The following is a 14,288-nucleotide window of genomic DNA, read 5'->3' as shown; positions in this document are numbered from 1 at the left end:
GGGGGATACAGAGAACACAGACGATACACCTCCCACAGAGGACAGCTTTTCGTTGCCTCTGGGCAGCCCGGCACACATGAGCGATTACATGCTGCAATGTGTCCGCAACGACCGCTGAGTTGCCCACATTCTAACTTGTGCTGATTACTGGGTGGTCACGCTGCTGGATCCCCGTTACAAGGACAACGTACCATCCTTAATTCCGTCATTGGAGCGTGATCGTAAGATGCGCGATTGCAAGCACACGCTGGTAGACGCGCTGCTAGTGGCGTTCCTACCTGACAGTGGGGGCACAGTGGAAGCACAAGGCCAAGGCAGAGGAGGAGGAAGAGGTCGCCAACGCAACTGGGGCACTGCCAGCACCTCAGAAGGCAGGGTTAGCATGGCCGAAATGTGGAAAAGCTTTGTCAGCACGCCACAACAACCAGCACCACCAGCTGATATGGAACATCTTAGCAGGAGGCAGCATTTCACCAACATGGTGGAGCAGTATGTGTGCACATGCCTACACGTACTGAATGATGGGTCTGCCCCCTTCAACTTCTGGGTTTCCAAATTGGGCACATGGCCTGAGCTTGCCCTTTACACCTTGGAGGTGCTGGCCTGCCCGGCAGCCAGTGTATTATCTGAACGTGTGTTTAGCACGGCAGGGGGCGTCATCACAGACAAGCGCAGCCGCCTGTCCACAGCCAATATGGACAAGCTCACGTTCATTAAAATGAACCAGGCATGGATCCCACAGGACTTGTCTGTACCTTGTGCAGAATAGACATGTATAGCGGTCTTAACCAGCCATTGTTATACTACAGCGCAATTGCTCATTCTCGTATTTTGGATATTTCACACTCTTTTGGAGTGTACCCTAATTTAAAAAAGTATTAAAACCAAAAACCAGTGTTGACTACCTCGTCCTCCTCTAACGCTGCTTCCACCTTCAACACTATGTGCACCACCTCCTCAAACTCCTACTCCATATGGACCTCCACCTCATAAATCAATTTTTTTTATTATTTGTACGTATTTTATTTTATTTTATGTCATTTCACTACTTTGTCTGTTACATTTTCGGGTGAAATTCACAAATTTCTTGGGTGTGATGTACCACTGCTATACCTAGTAGACAGGTTAAAAAAATTCACAAATTTGTCTGTTACATTTTTCGGGTGAAATTTACCAATTTTTGGGTGTGATGTTCCACTGCTATACCTAGCTGACAGCTTAATAAATTTCTTTAATTTTTCTTTTACATTTTCGGGTGACATTAAACAAATTTTTTTTTCTGTCATAGACCCCTGCTCTACCAAGTAGACAGGTTAATAAATTTCACAAATTTTTCTATTACATTCTTGGGTTGACATTTTACAATTTTGGACGTGAATAAACCCCTGCTCTGCATAGGTGGCAGGGAATAAAATTTCTGAAATTCTTCTTTAATTGATGCGCGCCACCTCCTTTCATTCAATGCTTAAACTTTAACAAGTTGTCCCACATTTGCGCTTCAATAATTTGTCACACATTTGCACTTTAATAATTTGTCCCATATTTGCGCTTCAATAATTTGTCCCACATTTACGCTTCAATAACTTTTCCCATATTTCCCATATTTTTTCGATCAAAAAAAAATGTTATACATTTATCTCCCTTGGATGTGGTCTCTCTTTCTCACACTCCCTCTCTGGCATGGAACCCTGATTCGCCGATAACCGTGATCAACATGGTAGGCTCAGAAAATAACATCAAAAGTTGATATAGAAGATATCCAAATGGATGGTGGACGTCACGGGGGCACCTCTGCATAGGTGACAGGAACATAAATTTAAAAAAAAAATCATCTGTTACATTGTCAGGTGACATTTTTCAAATTTTGCCGGATAGAAACCCCTGCTCTGCATAGGTGACAGGGAATAAAATTTCAGAAATTCTTCTTTAATTCATGCGCGCCACCTCCTTTCATTCAATGCTTAAACTTTAACAAGTTGTCCCACATTTGCGCTTCAATAATTTGTCACACATTTGCGCTTTAATAATTTGTCCCACATTTGAGGTTCAATAATTTGTCCCACATTTGCGCTTCAATAACTTTTCCCATATTTCCTCTCGATCAAAAAAAATGTAAACCATTTATCTCCCTTGGATGTGGACTCTCTTTCTCATGCTCCTTCTCCGGCGTGGAACCCTGATTCGCCGATAACCGTGATCAACATGGTAACATGGTAGTAGGCTCAGAAAAGAACATCGAAAGTTGATAGAGAAGATATCCAAATGGATGGTGGATGTCACAGGGACGTGCGATCAGGCAGAAGTTATCTAGAGTCAACAAAGCGGCAGCAGGGCCTCTCCTGGCTAACGTTTCCAAATCCAAAATACCACAGTGACAGTCCCTATAATTTTTTATTAATCATTCCAATAACAGGGCATCTTAAGAGTACTGTATTGTTATTTAGCGTCACTACCTCCCCGAGTCGGGAGAGGGTAATTGCCGCTTTCCATCCTTTCCTTCAATTATTCAGTTTTAATAGCTTCTCCCACATTTTCGCTCGATCAAAATAAAATTTCATGCATTGATCTCACTTGAATGTGGTCTCTCTTTCTCACGCTCCCTCTCCGGGGTGGAACCCTGATTCGTCGCTAACCGTGATCAACATGGTAGGCACAGAAAAGAACATCAAAAGTTGATAGAGCAGATATCCAATTGGATTGTGAACATCACGGGGACGTGCGACATGGTGGGGCAGTATGTTTGCACACGCCTACACAAACTGACTGATGGTTCTGCCCCCTGCAACTTCTGGGTCTCCAAATTGGGCACATGGCCTGAGCTTGCCCTTTACGCCTTGTAGGTGCTGGCCTGCCCTGCAGCCAGTGTATTGTCTGAACGTGTGTTTAGCACGACTGGAGGGGGTTATCACAGGTTATATTTCCCAATGTTTTCGGGTGTACCCTAATTAAAAAAAAATATAAATAAATTTAAAACCAAAAAGCAGTGTAGGCTACCTCCTCCTCCGCCAGCGCCACTTCCACCTACAACGCCACATCCACAGCCTCCTCAACCTCCTACTCCATATGGACCTCGTCCTCCTAGATCAAGATTATTAGTTTTAGTTTTTACGTATTTGATGTTATTTGAAGTCATTTCCCTATCCACATTTGTTTGCAGAGCACTTGCCATGCTCTTAACCACATTTTGCTGGCTTTTGCAGCCCTCTAGCCCTTTCCGTGACATTTTTAGAGCCATTTTAGTGCTCAAAATTTCGGGTCCTTATTATCTTCAATGGGGTTCGGGTTCGGGGTCGAGTTCGGGTCAAGTTCAGGTCCCGAACTCTAACTTTTTTGGCCGAAGCGGTCGAATCCGAACATCCAGGTGTCCGCTCAACTCTATATTTAACGTTTTTATTGGACTGTCAGAAATGCAGCGCAGGCCGCAAAGGTACTTTATGGAAAAAATTCGATTTTTTCACCCACAGTGAAACAGATGGATTTACTGATATTATTTCACTATCAGATATGCAGCGCAAGCCGCAAAGGTACTATCTAGCACAAAAAGTGAGGTTTTTTTTCAAACGACAATGTAACAGCAGTATTTAACTGTTTTATTGGATTGTCAGAAATGCAGCGCAGGCCGCAAATGTACTATCACAAAATGGGATTTTTTTCAAACGACAATGTAACAGCAGTATTTAACGGTTTTAATGGACTGTTAGAAATGCAGCGCAGGCCGCAAATGTACTATCTAGCACAAAATATGAGTATTTTTCAAACGACAATGTAACAGCAGTATTTAACTGTTTTATTGGACTGTCAGAAATGCAGTGTAGGCCGCAAATGTACTATCTAGCACAAAAAGTGTGCTTTTTTCTACCAACAATGTAACAGCAGTATTTAAAATTTTTATCGGACTGTCAGAAATGCAGCGCAGGCCGCAAAAGTACTTTATGGAAAAAACATGATTTTTTCACCCACAGTGAAACAGATGGATTTACTGATTTTATTTCACTATCAGGTTTGCAGTGCAGGCCACAAAAGTACTATCTAGCAGAAAAAGTGAGTTTTTTTTCAAATGACAATTTAACAGCAGTATTTAACGGTTTTATTGGACTGTCAGAAATACAGTGCAGGCCGCAAAGGTACTATCTAGCACAAAAAGTGAGTTTTTCTCAAACGACAATGTAACAGCAGTATTTAATGGTTTTAATGGACTGTCAGAAATGCAGCGCAGGCTGCAAGTGTGCTATCTAGCACACAAAGTGTGCTTTTTTATACCAACAATGTAACAGCAGTATTTAACGTTTTTAGTGGACTGTCAGAAATGCAGCGCAGGCCGCAAAGGTACTTTATGGAAAAAAATAGATTTTTTCACCCACAGTGAAACAGATGGATTTACTGATTTTATTTCACTATCAGATTTGCAGTGCAGGCCGCAAAGGTACTTTATCGCCCCAAAAAAAGTGTTTTTTTGTGACCCACCATGTCCCAGTTGTATTCACTGATTATAATCGCTGTAGATCAGAGAGTTAACAACAAGTTCTGATATCAGATTCTTTCTTATTATCTCCCCCACAGCAGCAGCATCCTATCCCTACACTAGTAAGAGCTGAGTGACGTGCGGCGCTACGTGACTCCAGCTTATATAGAGACTGGGTCACATGCTGCACTGGCCAATCACAGTCATGCCATTAGTAGGCATGGCTGTGATAACTTCTAAGGGCACACGAGTTAAACGCTTGTTGATTGGCTGCACTGCAGCCTTTCAAAAAGCGCCATTAAATCGCCGAACACCAAACTCGAACCCAAACTTTTACTGAAATGTTCGGGTTCGGGTCCGGAGTCAAAAAATCATAAAGTTCGGTACAAACCCAAACTTTACAGTTCGGGTTTACTCAACCCTAGTGACTAGTAACTATCTGCTACATCCTAGACAAGTGTATAGAAGCAGCTACCATGACCTCAGCAGATAGCTGATACTTTTGTTCCTAAATAAGGATCCCAAGTTAATTCGCTTGTTTACCTTACAGTCAGCAGAGGTCCTTGTAATTACCCATCACAACATAATTCCACATAAAAGTGTATAAATCCTGTGTGCATCAGATCACCTCTGCCCTCACCAGTGGAGTATTTCAATGAAGGCAGACCATGCGACTGCTACAGTGAAATGCAGTGAATACACTTGCTTTTTCTGCATCCATCACTAGGGAAAGCTCAGTGCAAACAAAATTTTACAGCTTGAAGCTTCCATTTCTGTCAATTGTAAATACATAAATTCCTATGCACTGAGCTCCCCGTAGTGGTGGCTGCCTTGTATTAGATGGGAAGCAAGAGATTCATCAGTGTGTTCATGACAGTTGACTCACGTGAATACATTGACAAATATGGTGGTCAGAATGAGTGCCATATTTATGAAGCACATGTTCTACTTTACTGACATAGAGGTCGGATAATGTGGGTGAGGCCAAGGGTGGCTTTTTTATTACAATTTATGTAATTAAAATGTCCATTTAAAAATACATAAAACATAAATTCATCAGAAACCTTGGGCATTGAGCTTTGTATTCTGCCTTACCTAGGAGTGAGTGATGCACACATACTGGGAAACTGGATGGGGTAGGGAAGCCCATACTAAGTTTTGCTTTAGGGCCCTATGAGATCTGTGTATGCTCCTGACCCTCAGAGGGGCGATCTTCAAGTTGCCATTGAAAATAAAGTAATGACAAGCAAAACTGTGCCTGCAATGAGCAAGCATAGATTTGCACCATAATTTAAAGACAATTTCTTGTGTAAATTATAGTATATCTGGCAAGAATTCGGAAAAGTGGAAAAAGTTAATAATTTTTGCAATATGAGGTTTGAGCAAAAGATTGCACTGTTTGCAACAAAACCAGCATACATCCTTTAATATGTGTGAAAATACTGTTACAATCCAAGTGTCCCCAAAGTTCAGTTCTACGTAGACTGTCTGTAACTTTATTCTAAATCATACACAGAATGGGATTAAAGGGGTTTTCCAGGATTTTAATATTGCTGAACTATTCTTAGGATTGGCTGGGGTCCAACACCTGGCACCCCCACTGATAAGCTGGTTCAAGAGAGGGAAGCACTCTGTGCGAGCGCAACCTTCCCTTCATTGTTTACCTGCTCGCTGTCGACATCGCAGTAATTACATTCACTTCTATGGGACAGCTCCTTCTATAGGAAAGAGCTATCCGATAAAAGTGAATGGGAAGGCTTGTAATTACACCTGCTCACTGCTGCGATGTTGAGCAGGTAAGCAATGAAGGGAAGGCAGCGCTAGCACAGAGCGTGGGTTCTTTTCAAACAGCTGATCAGCGGTTTTGTCGGATGTCGGACCCCTGCCAATCTGAGATTGATGACCTATGATTCTGTGTTGGTGCCATCTGCACAGAATCATAGGTCATCAATATACTGTATGAATATAAATATAATAAAACATAATGGCAAATGATAGTGATCAGGTTTAAGGAAACAATAGTCCTAAAAATATTAGTCAGATGGATTGTCAAGTCCTCTATTATTATTATTATTATTTATTTTAAAAAATTTTGCAGACTGACCTTCTAAAAGCATTTTATTTCACTTATTTTTAGCAAATTCTAAAAATCTTTTTTTTTTTCTCCAGGTTTAAAAGCTTGTCTAACAACCTTCGGAATCGAAATGGAACTCCTAAAATCTGGAAGCAGTTGATTGATCACCTGAGATCATTATCTGGAGAAGAGCACAATTACAGGGGAAACATCAACATCTTAAAAATGGTAATACAGTAGGTATAATAAACTTAAAGGGGCATTCCGGTTATATCGTTATCCTCTATCTAAAGGATAGGGCACAACTATTAGATCAGTGAGGGTCGTACCTCTGGGACCCCCACCGAGCATGAGAACAGGGGCTGTGTACCCTGTGGAGTCACCTGAAATGAACGAAGGGTCCTGTTGGGCATGCAACTGACCGCTCCATTCATTTCTATGGGAACAAGGCCTCCTTCACATGAACGTGTGCTGCCTGTGCTGTGGTCCGCAATGCACAGGCACCAACCATGGGGCAGCGGCATGCGGATCGCAGACCCATTCACTTGAATAGGGTCTGCGATCCGTCCGTTCCACAAAAAGATAGAACAAGTTCTATCTTCTTGCGGAACGGGAGCACGGAACACCACAGAAGCACTCCGTAGTGCTTCTGTAGTGTTCTGTTCCGTTCCGCATCTCCGGATTTGTGGACCCATTCAAGTCAATGGGTCCGCATCCGTGATACAGAATGCACACGGAACGGTGCCCGTGTATTGCAGATCCGCATATCTGGTCCGCAATACGGCAACGGGACACCTACGTTTGTGTGAAGAAGGCCTAACATACATAGCCGAGTACAGCGCTCGGCTATCTCCGGAACTCCTATGGAAATGAATGCAGCGGCTTTGCACATGTCTGATCGGCCACACAATTCATTTTGGAGGGCTCCATGGGATATGGGGCCCTCATTCTTGTAATCAGTGGGGTTCCAGCAGTAGGACTGCCACTGATCTAATAGTTTTCCGTTGTGCGGCCGTTCTGTGCATTGCGGTCCCCAATGCACGGGCAATATCCGTGCGGCGGCCAGGACGGATCGAGACCCTTTCAACTTGAATGGGTCCGTGATCCGTCTGCACTGTAAAAAATTAGAACATTTTTTTTTGCAGTGCGGAGGCATGGACAGAAACACCACGGAAGCACAACGTAGTGCTTCCGTGGGCTTCCGATCCGTGCTTCTGTTCTGCACCGCATCTCCCGGATTGCGGATGCATTCAAGTGAATGGGTCCACATCTGTGATGCGGGGTGCACACGGCCGGTGCCCGTGTATTGCAGACCCGCTGTATGCGGCCCGCAATACGGCCACGGCTGGGCAATGGCCGTGTGCATGAGCCCTTATTCCTGTGGATATTGAACATCTTAATATAACCGGAATACCCCTTTAAAGAGCCTCTGTCAGCATGATAAACCCTATTAAACCAAGTATACTGCTGGTAGGGTTGATCGTGCTGACTATAACAATATCTTTCTTTTGTCTGTATGTTGAACAGTTGCAGAGATATCTCCATTTTTAATAATATACAAAAGAGCAAGTTATCCAATCTTGAAGAACTGATTTTGTAAGACCCTTCAGCTCTGGACACAACCAACCCCCTCCACTTGGTTGACAGGTCTATACATCTTAATATTACATTGAGGTACTATATCTATAGTGGTGCTTGAAAGTTTGTGAACCTTTCAGAATTGGCTATATTTCTGCATAAATTTAACTAAAAACTACATCAGATTTTCACACGTTCTAAAAGTAGCCACAGATAACCAAATCCGACAAATGACTTTGTAATTTACTTATTGAAGAAAATGATCCATTATTACTAGTGTTGAGCAAATCGAAGTTAGTGAATCAATTTTGCATGAAATGGCAGTAAAAAAATAAAAAAGTATATATATATATATATATATATATATATATATATATATATATATACTTACCTCATGCATTTGATTCGCGGAGAGGTCGTCGCGGCCATCATGATTGAAGAAAATGCGCCAAATGCTATGACATCAGCACGCTGGCTGGGAATGTGATGCCATCAGTGATGACATCACCGCATCCACCCAGTGTGATGACGTTATCATGTCAGCTCGCACGAGATTTGGCATGTTTACTTCAATCAAGATGGCTGTGACGGAGTCTCCATGATCAACTGGATGAGTGAGTATGTACTTTTTATTTTTTAACCCCTGATTAACTCCTGAAAGGCCTCAATGTGACTCTCAGATGCTGCGATCCGCATTGAATTTGGCATCTGAGGGGTTCAATGACGGAGGCGGCACCATCGCCGTTCCCCGTCATTGCATCCGCTACACACAATAGAATGCAATTCGTGACAAAGTACTTTGTTACGAATCAAATTACTTGTTAAAGTTCTGTGAAGCAGCCAATTAAAATTTTTGAAAACTTTGCTCAACACAAATTATTACATGTATGTGAATGGCAAAATGTTAACCTTTAGGATTAGCAGATATGAAGGTGAAATAAGAGTCAGGTGTTTCAATCAGTGGGATGACAATCAGGGGTGAGTAGATTACCTGTTTTATTTAAAGAATAGGGATCAAAGGCTGATCTTCACAATATGTTTGTTGAAGTATATCATGACACGAACAAAGGAGGTTTCTGGGGACCTCAGAAGAAGAGTTGTTTTCTCGTCTAGAAAACATTACAAAACCTAATCTAAAGTGTTTGGACTCCACCAATCCACAGTCAGACAGATTGTGTACAAATAGAGGAAATTCATGGCCATTATGATCCTCCGCAGGAGTGGTCGACCAATAAGGATCACGTGAATGCCAAGGTGTGTCATAGTCTGCGAGGTCACAGAGAAACCCAAGGTCACCTCTAAGCAACCAAAGGCCTAGCTCACATTAGCTATTGTTTGTGTCCAAGAGTCCACCATCAGTAGGATACCGAAGAATCATGGTGTACATGGCAGGATTACAAGGAGAAAACCGCTCTCCGAACAATGCTGCCCATATGCAGTTTGATAAAGATCACCTGGACAAGCCAGAAGGCTATTGGGACAATGTTTTGTGGACGAATAAGACCAAAATATAACTTTTTGGAGTAAATCAGAAGCGCTATGTTTAGAGAAAGGAAAAAACTGCAGCATACAAAATCCTTGTCCCATCTGTGAAACATGTTGGTGGTATTATCATGATTTGGGCCTGTTTTAGTGCTTCTGAGCCAGGACGGCTTGTCATCATTGACAGATCAATGAATTCTAAATTATTCCAGTAAATTCTAAAGAAAAATGTCAGGATATCTATTCATGAGTGAATCTCAAGAGAATGTGGGTCATTTAGCCAGACAACGACCCTAAACACAGAAGTTGTTGTACTAAAGAATGGTTGCAGAAGAAAGTGAAAGTTCTGGAATGGCCAAAGTCCTGACATTAATCCAATAGAAATGTTGTGGAAGGAGATGAAGCAAGCAGCTCTTGGGAGGAAACCCACCAACATAATGAAGTTAAAGCTGTTTTGTACAGACAATCGGGCTAAAATTCCCCCAAGCCGATGTGGAGGACTAATCAACAATTACCGGAAATGTTTAGCTGCAATTATTGCTGCACAAGGGGGTCACACCAGATATTGAAAACAAAGGTTCACATGTGATATTGGATCATTTTCCTCAATAAATAAATGACCAAATCTAAAATTCTGACTTGTTTGGTCCATTTGGTTACCTTTATCGACTTTTAGGACTTGTGTAAAAATCTAATATACTGTAGATTTTGGTCGAATTTATGCAAAAATACAGAAAATGTTAGAGGCTTTCCAAACGATCAAGAACCACTGTATACAGTATGTGTGCACTCATATAAACACACACAGCAATAAATACACATTGATATGCTAGATATACAGATTGTATACCTACAGTTTGTATCACATAGAATGGGCATGTACATAAGAAAATAGTTTTTTTCATGCTGTAAGCAGTATATATGATAGCATGCTATGACACAACTCTAGGATGAATTTATAATATAATCTAATATATATAATACTATCCAAATAAAGAAAGAAACTCCATGGCACTTCCAAATATAGTGTGCGTATTTATTTCCACCAGATGCGACGTTTCGGTCCTCTCAATGGAACCTTTCTCAAGCAATTGCTTAAGAAAGGTTCCATTGAGAGGACCGAAACGTTGCATCTGGTGGAATAAAATACGCACACTATATTTGGAAGTGCCGTGGAGTTTTTCTTTATTTGGATGGTGGATTGCATCTACAGCCGCTGGCACTCCTTCCTCACTGTCTGGATTGCGGTACTGCCCAGAGTTATATTTTTTTATATATAATACTAACCATATCTAGTTTAAGATCTGTTTCTCCATGTGAAGGCAATGTTTGAGCCAGTGCTGAAAGTCAGATATGAGGAGTATGATTGCATCTGCTGCTTCTACCCTCACCATGCTTGATACGGTATCTAGGCCTGTAAAAAGGAAAGGGTGGTTGTGTGCAAAGCAGAGGGGCATTACAAAAGCAGTGCTCCATGGGGCTTCAGCCCCCCCCTCCCCCCGATACTCAAACCTACTAATTTGCATATAAATAAAAAAAACTGAGTAGTTCGTTCAACATACAGACAAAAAAAGGTATAATTTCAAATCACCATGATCAACCCTACCAGGCTTTTTCCAAACTACAAGGCTGTATGCCTAGTTTAATAAGGTTGATCATGCTGACAGTTGCTCTTTAACCCCTTAAGGACTCAGCCCTATTTCACCTTAAGGACTCGGCAAACATGGCGTACCGGTACGTCCTAAGTCCTTAATGGGTTAAAACTACATTATATGGCCAAAGGAATGTGGATACCCCTTCTAATTGTTGAGTTCAGGTGTTTCAGCTTACACTCATTGCAAACAGATGCATAAAATCAAGCACATGGCCATGCAATCTGCATACACAAGCATTGCTAGTTGTATGGGTCATAAGAGCTTAGTGATTTTAACCTCTTAATCAATAATGACGTACATATATGGTATTTGCGTCTAAGGAATGTATGGAGCGGGTTCATGAGTTGTATAGTGCAGCTTACCCCAGCCCACAATGACCAGGATCGGAGACAACTCAGATTCCAGTCATTTAGCTCTCCAGATGCCATGGTCAATATTTGTACTACACGGCAAATGTTGTATTGGAAAAAGATGTGCGATATGCATTTTTTGGTCACCTTCTCTTCCAAAATAAATCAAATAGAAAATAATCAAAAACTAGTGTTTACACCAAAATGGTAGCAATAGAAACTAAAGCTTGCACCGCTGTTTCTCTGCCAGCTGTTTTTTGGGACTGTGTCTCATCTTGCCTTAGTAAACAGTGAGGTTAGACAACCCCTTTAAGGGGTTAAACGGGTTTTCTGGGAGAAAATATCAATTTCTCAATGACCCAAACCTGCAAAAAGAAATTACTTCTCAATTCACCCACGCTGATGAAACTTTGTTCGTTTTCCGATCATGTCACAGGTTTTGTGATGCCGTCCCGAGTGGATTATCAGGCTTTGGCTACTTGCACACTCGCGTTTGGTGCGGATCTGTCATGGATCTGCACAAACGCATCAGTTCATATAATACAACCGCATGCATGCGTTCAGAACGGATCCGTTTGTATTATCTTTAACATAGCCAAAACAGATCTGTCTTGAACACCATTGAAAGTCAATGGAGGACGGATCCGTTTTCTATTGTGCCAGATTGTGTCAGTGAAAACGGATCCGTCCCCATTGACTTACATTGTGTGTCCGGACGGATCAGTTTGGCTCAGTTTCGTCAGACGGACACCAAAATGCTGCAAGCAGCGTTTTCGTGTCCGCCTCCAAAGCGGAATGGTGACTGAACGTAGGCAAACTGATGCATTCTGAGCGGATCATTATCCATTCAGAATGCATTAAAGGGCTTCTGTCACCCCACTAAACATTTTTTTTTTTTTTTGGTTACTTATAATCCCTATACTGCGATTTATGCATACATACTGTAATTAATCATTTTGGTTCAGCAGATTCTGTTAAAAACTTACTTTTAAAATATGCAAATTACCTTACTACCAGCAAGTAGGGCGGCTACTTGCTGGTAGCAGCCGCATCCTCCTATCCTAAAGATGCCCCCTCCGCATGTTGATTGACAGGGCCAGCGGACGGGATCGTCCTCTGGCTGGTACTGTCTGCTATCAAGATCTCGCGCCTGCGCCGTAACGGTATTCAGTCGATGACGTCACATCTACACCCGGCGCAGGCGCATTGAGGAAGGAGCGGCCGAGCGAGCGTCCTCCTCTCAGTGCGCCAGATTTTGAATGCAAGCAGGGCCAGCAGAGAAAGATCCCGTCCGCTGGCCCTGTCAATCAACATGCGGAGGGGGCGTCTTTAGGATAGGAGGATGCGGCTGCTACCAGAAAGTGGCCGCCCTACTTGCTGGTAGCAAGGTAATTTGCATATTTTAAAAGTAAGTTTTTAACAGAATCTGCTGAACCAAAATGATTAATTACAGTATGTATGCATAAATCGCAGTATAGGGATTATAAGTAACCAAAAAAATAAATAAAATGTTTAGTGGGGTGACAGAAGCCCTTTAAGGGTAAAACTGATCCGTTTTGGACCGCTTGTGAGAGCCCTGAAACGAAAACCAAAATGCCAGTGTGAAAGTAACCTTACAGACATTAGGCGTAACAGAAAAATGGGGAAAAAATGATCCATTTTATTTAGAGCATCAATTGTGCTCAATGTCAGACAGGACTTTTTCTACCATCAAAACTAATCGACCTGTTGGAGCTGACACAGAGTGAGCCATGTGATGATCAAAATAACCATTCAAACAAATGCAGATTAAAAACACAGCACTGGTGGAAACAGAACAGTGAAAAATGCATTTCGTGTTAGTTTCAAGACTGTTTTAACTTAACACAAAATTTGGAATAAACACGCATGCATGGTTAACGTTTTATTTTATGTTTTATGAACAGATAGAGGCAAGCTTCATCTAAAAGGATGACCTGACTTTTCTGATCTGAACTGGAAGAAGAAATAAAAGAAAAATAACCAAGCTTAACCATTTTTGCTACATGTTTTTGTTAATTACGCTTTATGTATCTCTGCTTAGAGACTAGGGGGTACATTTACAGTACAAAGACCGGCATATTACATGCTGGTCTTAAGCTGTCCCCTGCTGGTTATTTGTGGGAGAAGTACTTTCTAATAGCAGCATTTACTATTACATATAATGTAGTGGAAACTTGGAAATAAATTCTAAATGGTGTAGAATTGGGAAAAGCAAACTTAATTCTGACACAGTTTTATGGGTTTTGTTTTTTCTGAAGTTCCCTATGTGAGAAAACTGACCTGTACCCTTCTTTCTCTTTATATAGTTTTTCTTGTGTTTTAAGGCAAAAAAAAAACTTTGGAAATAGTTTTTTTCTTTTTATTGTGATATTCTGACCTCCATAACTTTTTTTTATAGTTAATTCTACAGAACTGTGTGGGCTCATTTTTTGTGGGACGATGATTTGTCCCAAAAATTTGTACCATTTTGGAGAGTGTATGACTTTTTGATCCCTTTTCATTCTATTTTTTTCGGGAGGTGAAGCAACAAGAAACTGCAAATTGGCCACATTGATTTAGTTTTCCGTTACGACATTCACCCATTCACCCTATGGCCTAAATATTTTTTTGGCGTTTTCAGATATGGTGATGCCGATGATTTATTTTTTTCATTATTTATATTTGTT

At 41.5% G+C, this 14,288-nt stretch overlaps 1 protein-coding gene across 2 annotated transcripts in view; it reads left to right on the top strand.

The window, feature by feature from the left end:
• LOC120990317 overlaps positions 1–13,587 on the top strand; it is a 563,944-nt gene extending 550,357 nt beyond the window's left edge. For both annotated transcript variants that reach the window (XM_040419049.1, XM_040419048.1), the window contains exons 22-23: positions 6,632–6,764; positions 13,527–13,587. In XM_040419049.1, coding sequence (XP_040274983.1) covers positions 6,632–6,764; positions 13,527–13,547 — 154 coding nt within the window. In that variant the 3' untranslated portion in view covers positions 13,548–13,587. The remainder of the gene's footprint in view (positions 1–6,631; positions 6,765–13,526) is intronic.
• Positions 13,588–14,288: the final 701 nt, after the last annotated feature.

This window comes from Bufo bufo, chromosome 2, assembly GCF_905171765.1.
Source record: "Bufo bufo chromosome 2, aBufBuf1.1, whole genome shotgun sequence".
In the NCBI taxonomy this organism is placed as follows: domain Eukaryota; kingdom Metazoa; phylum Chordata; class Amphibia; order Anura; family Bufonidae; genus Bufo; species Bufo bufo.
This window is presented reverse-complemented; position numbering and strand designations above follow the sequence as displayed.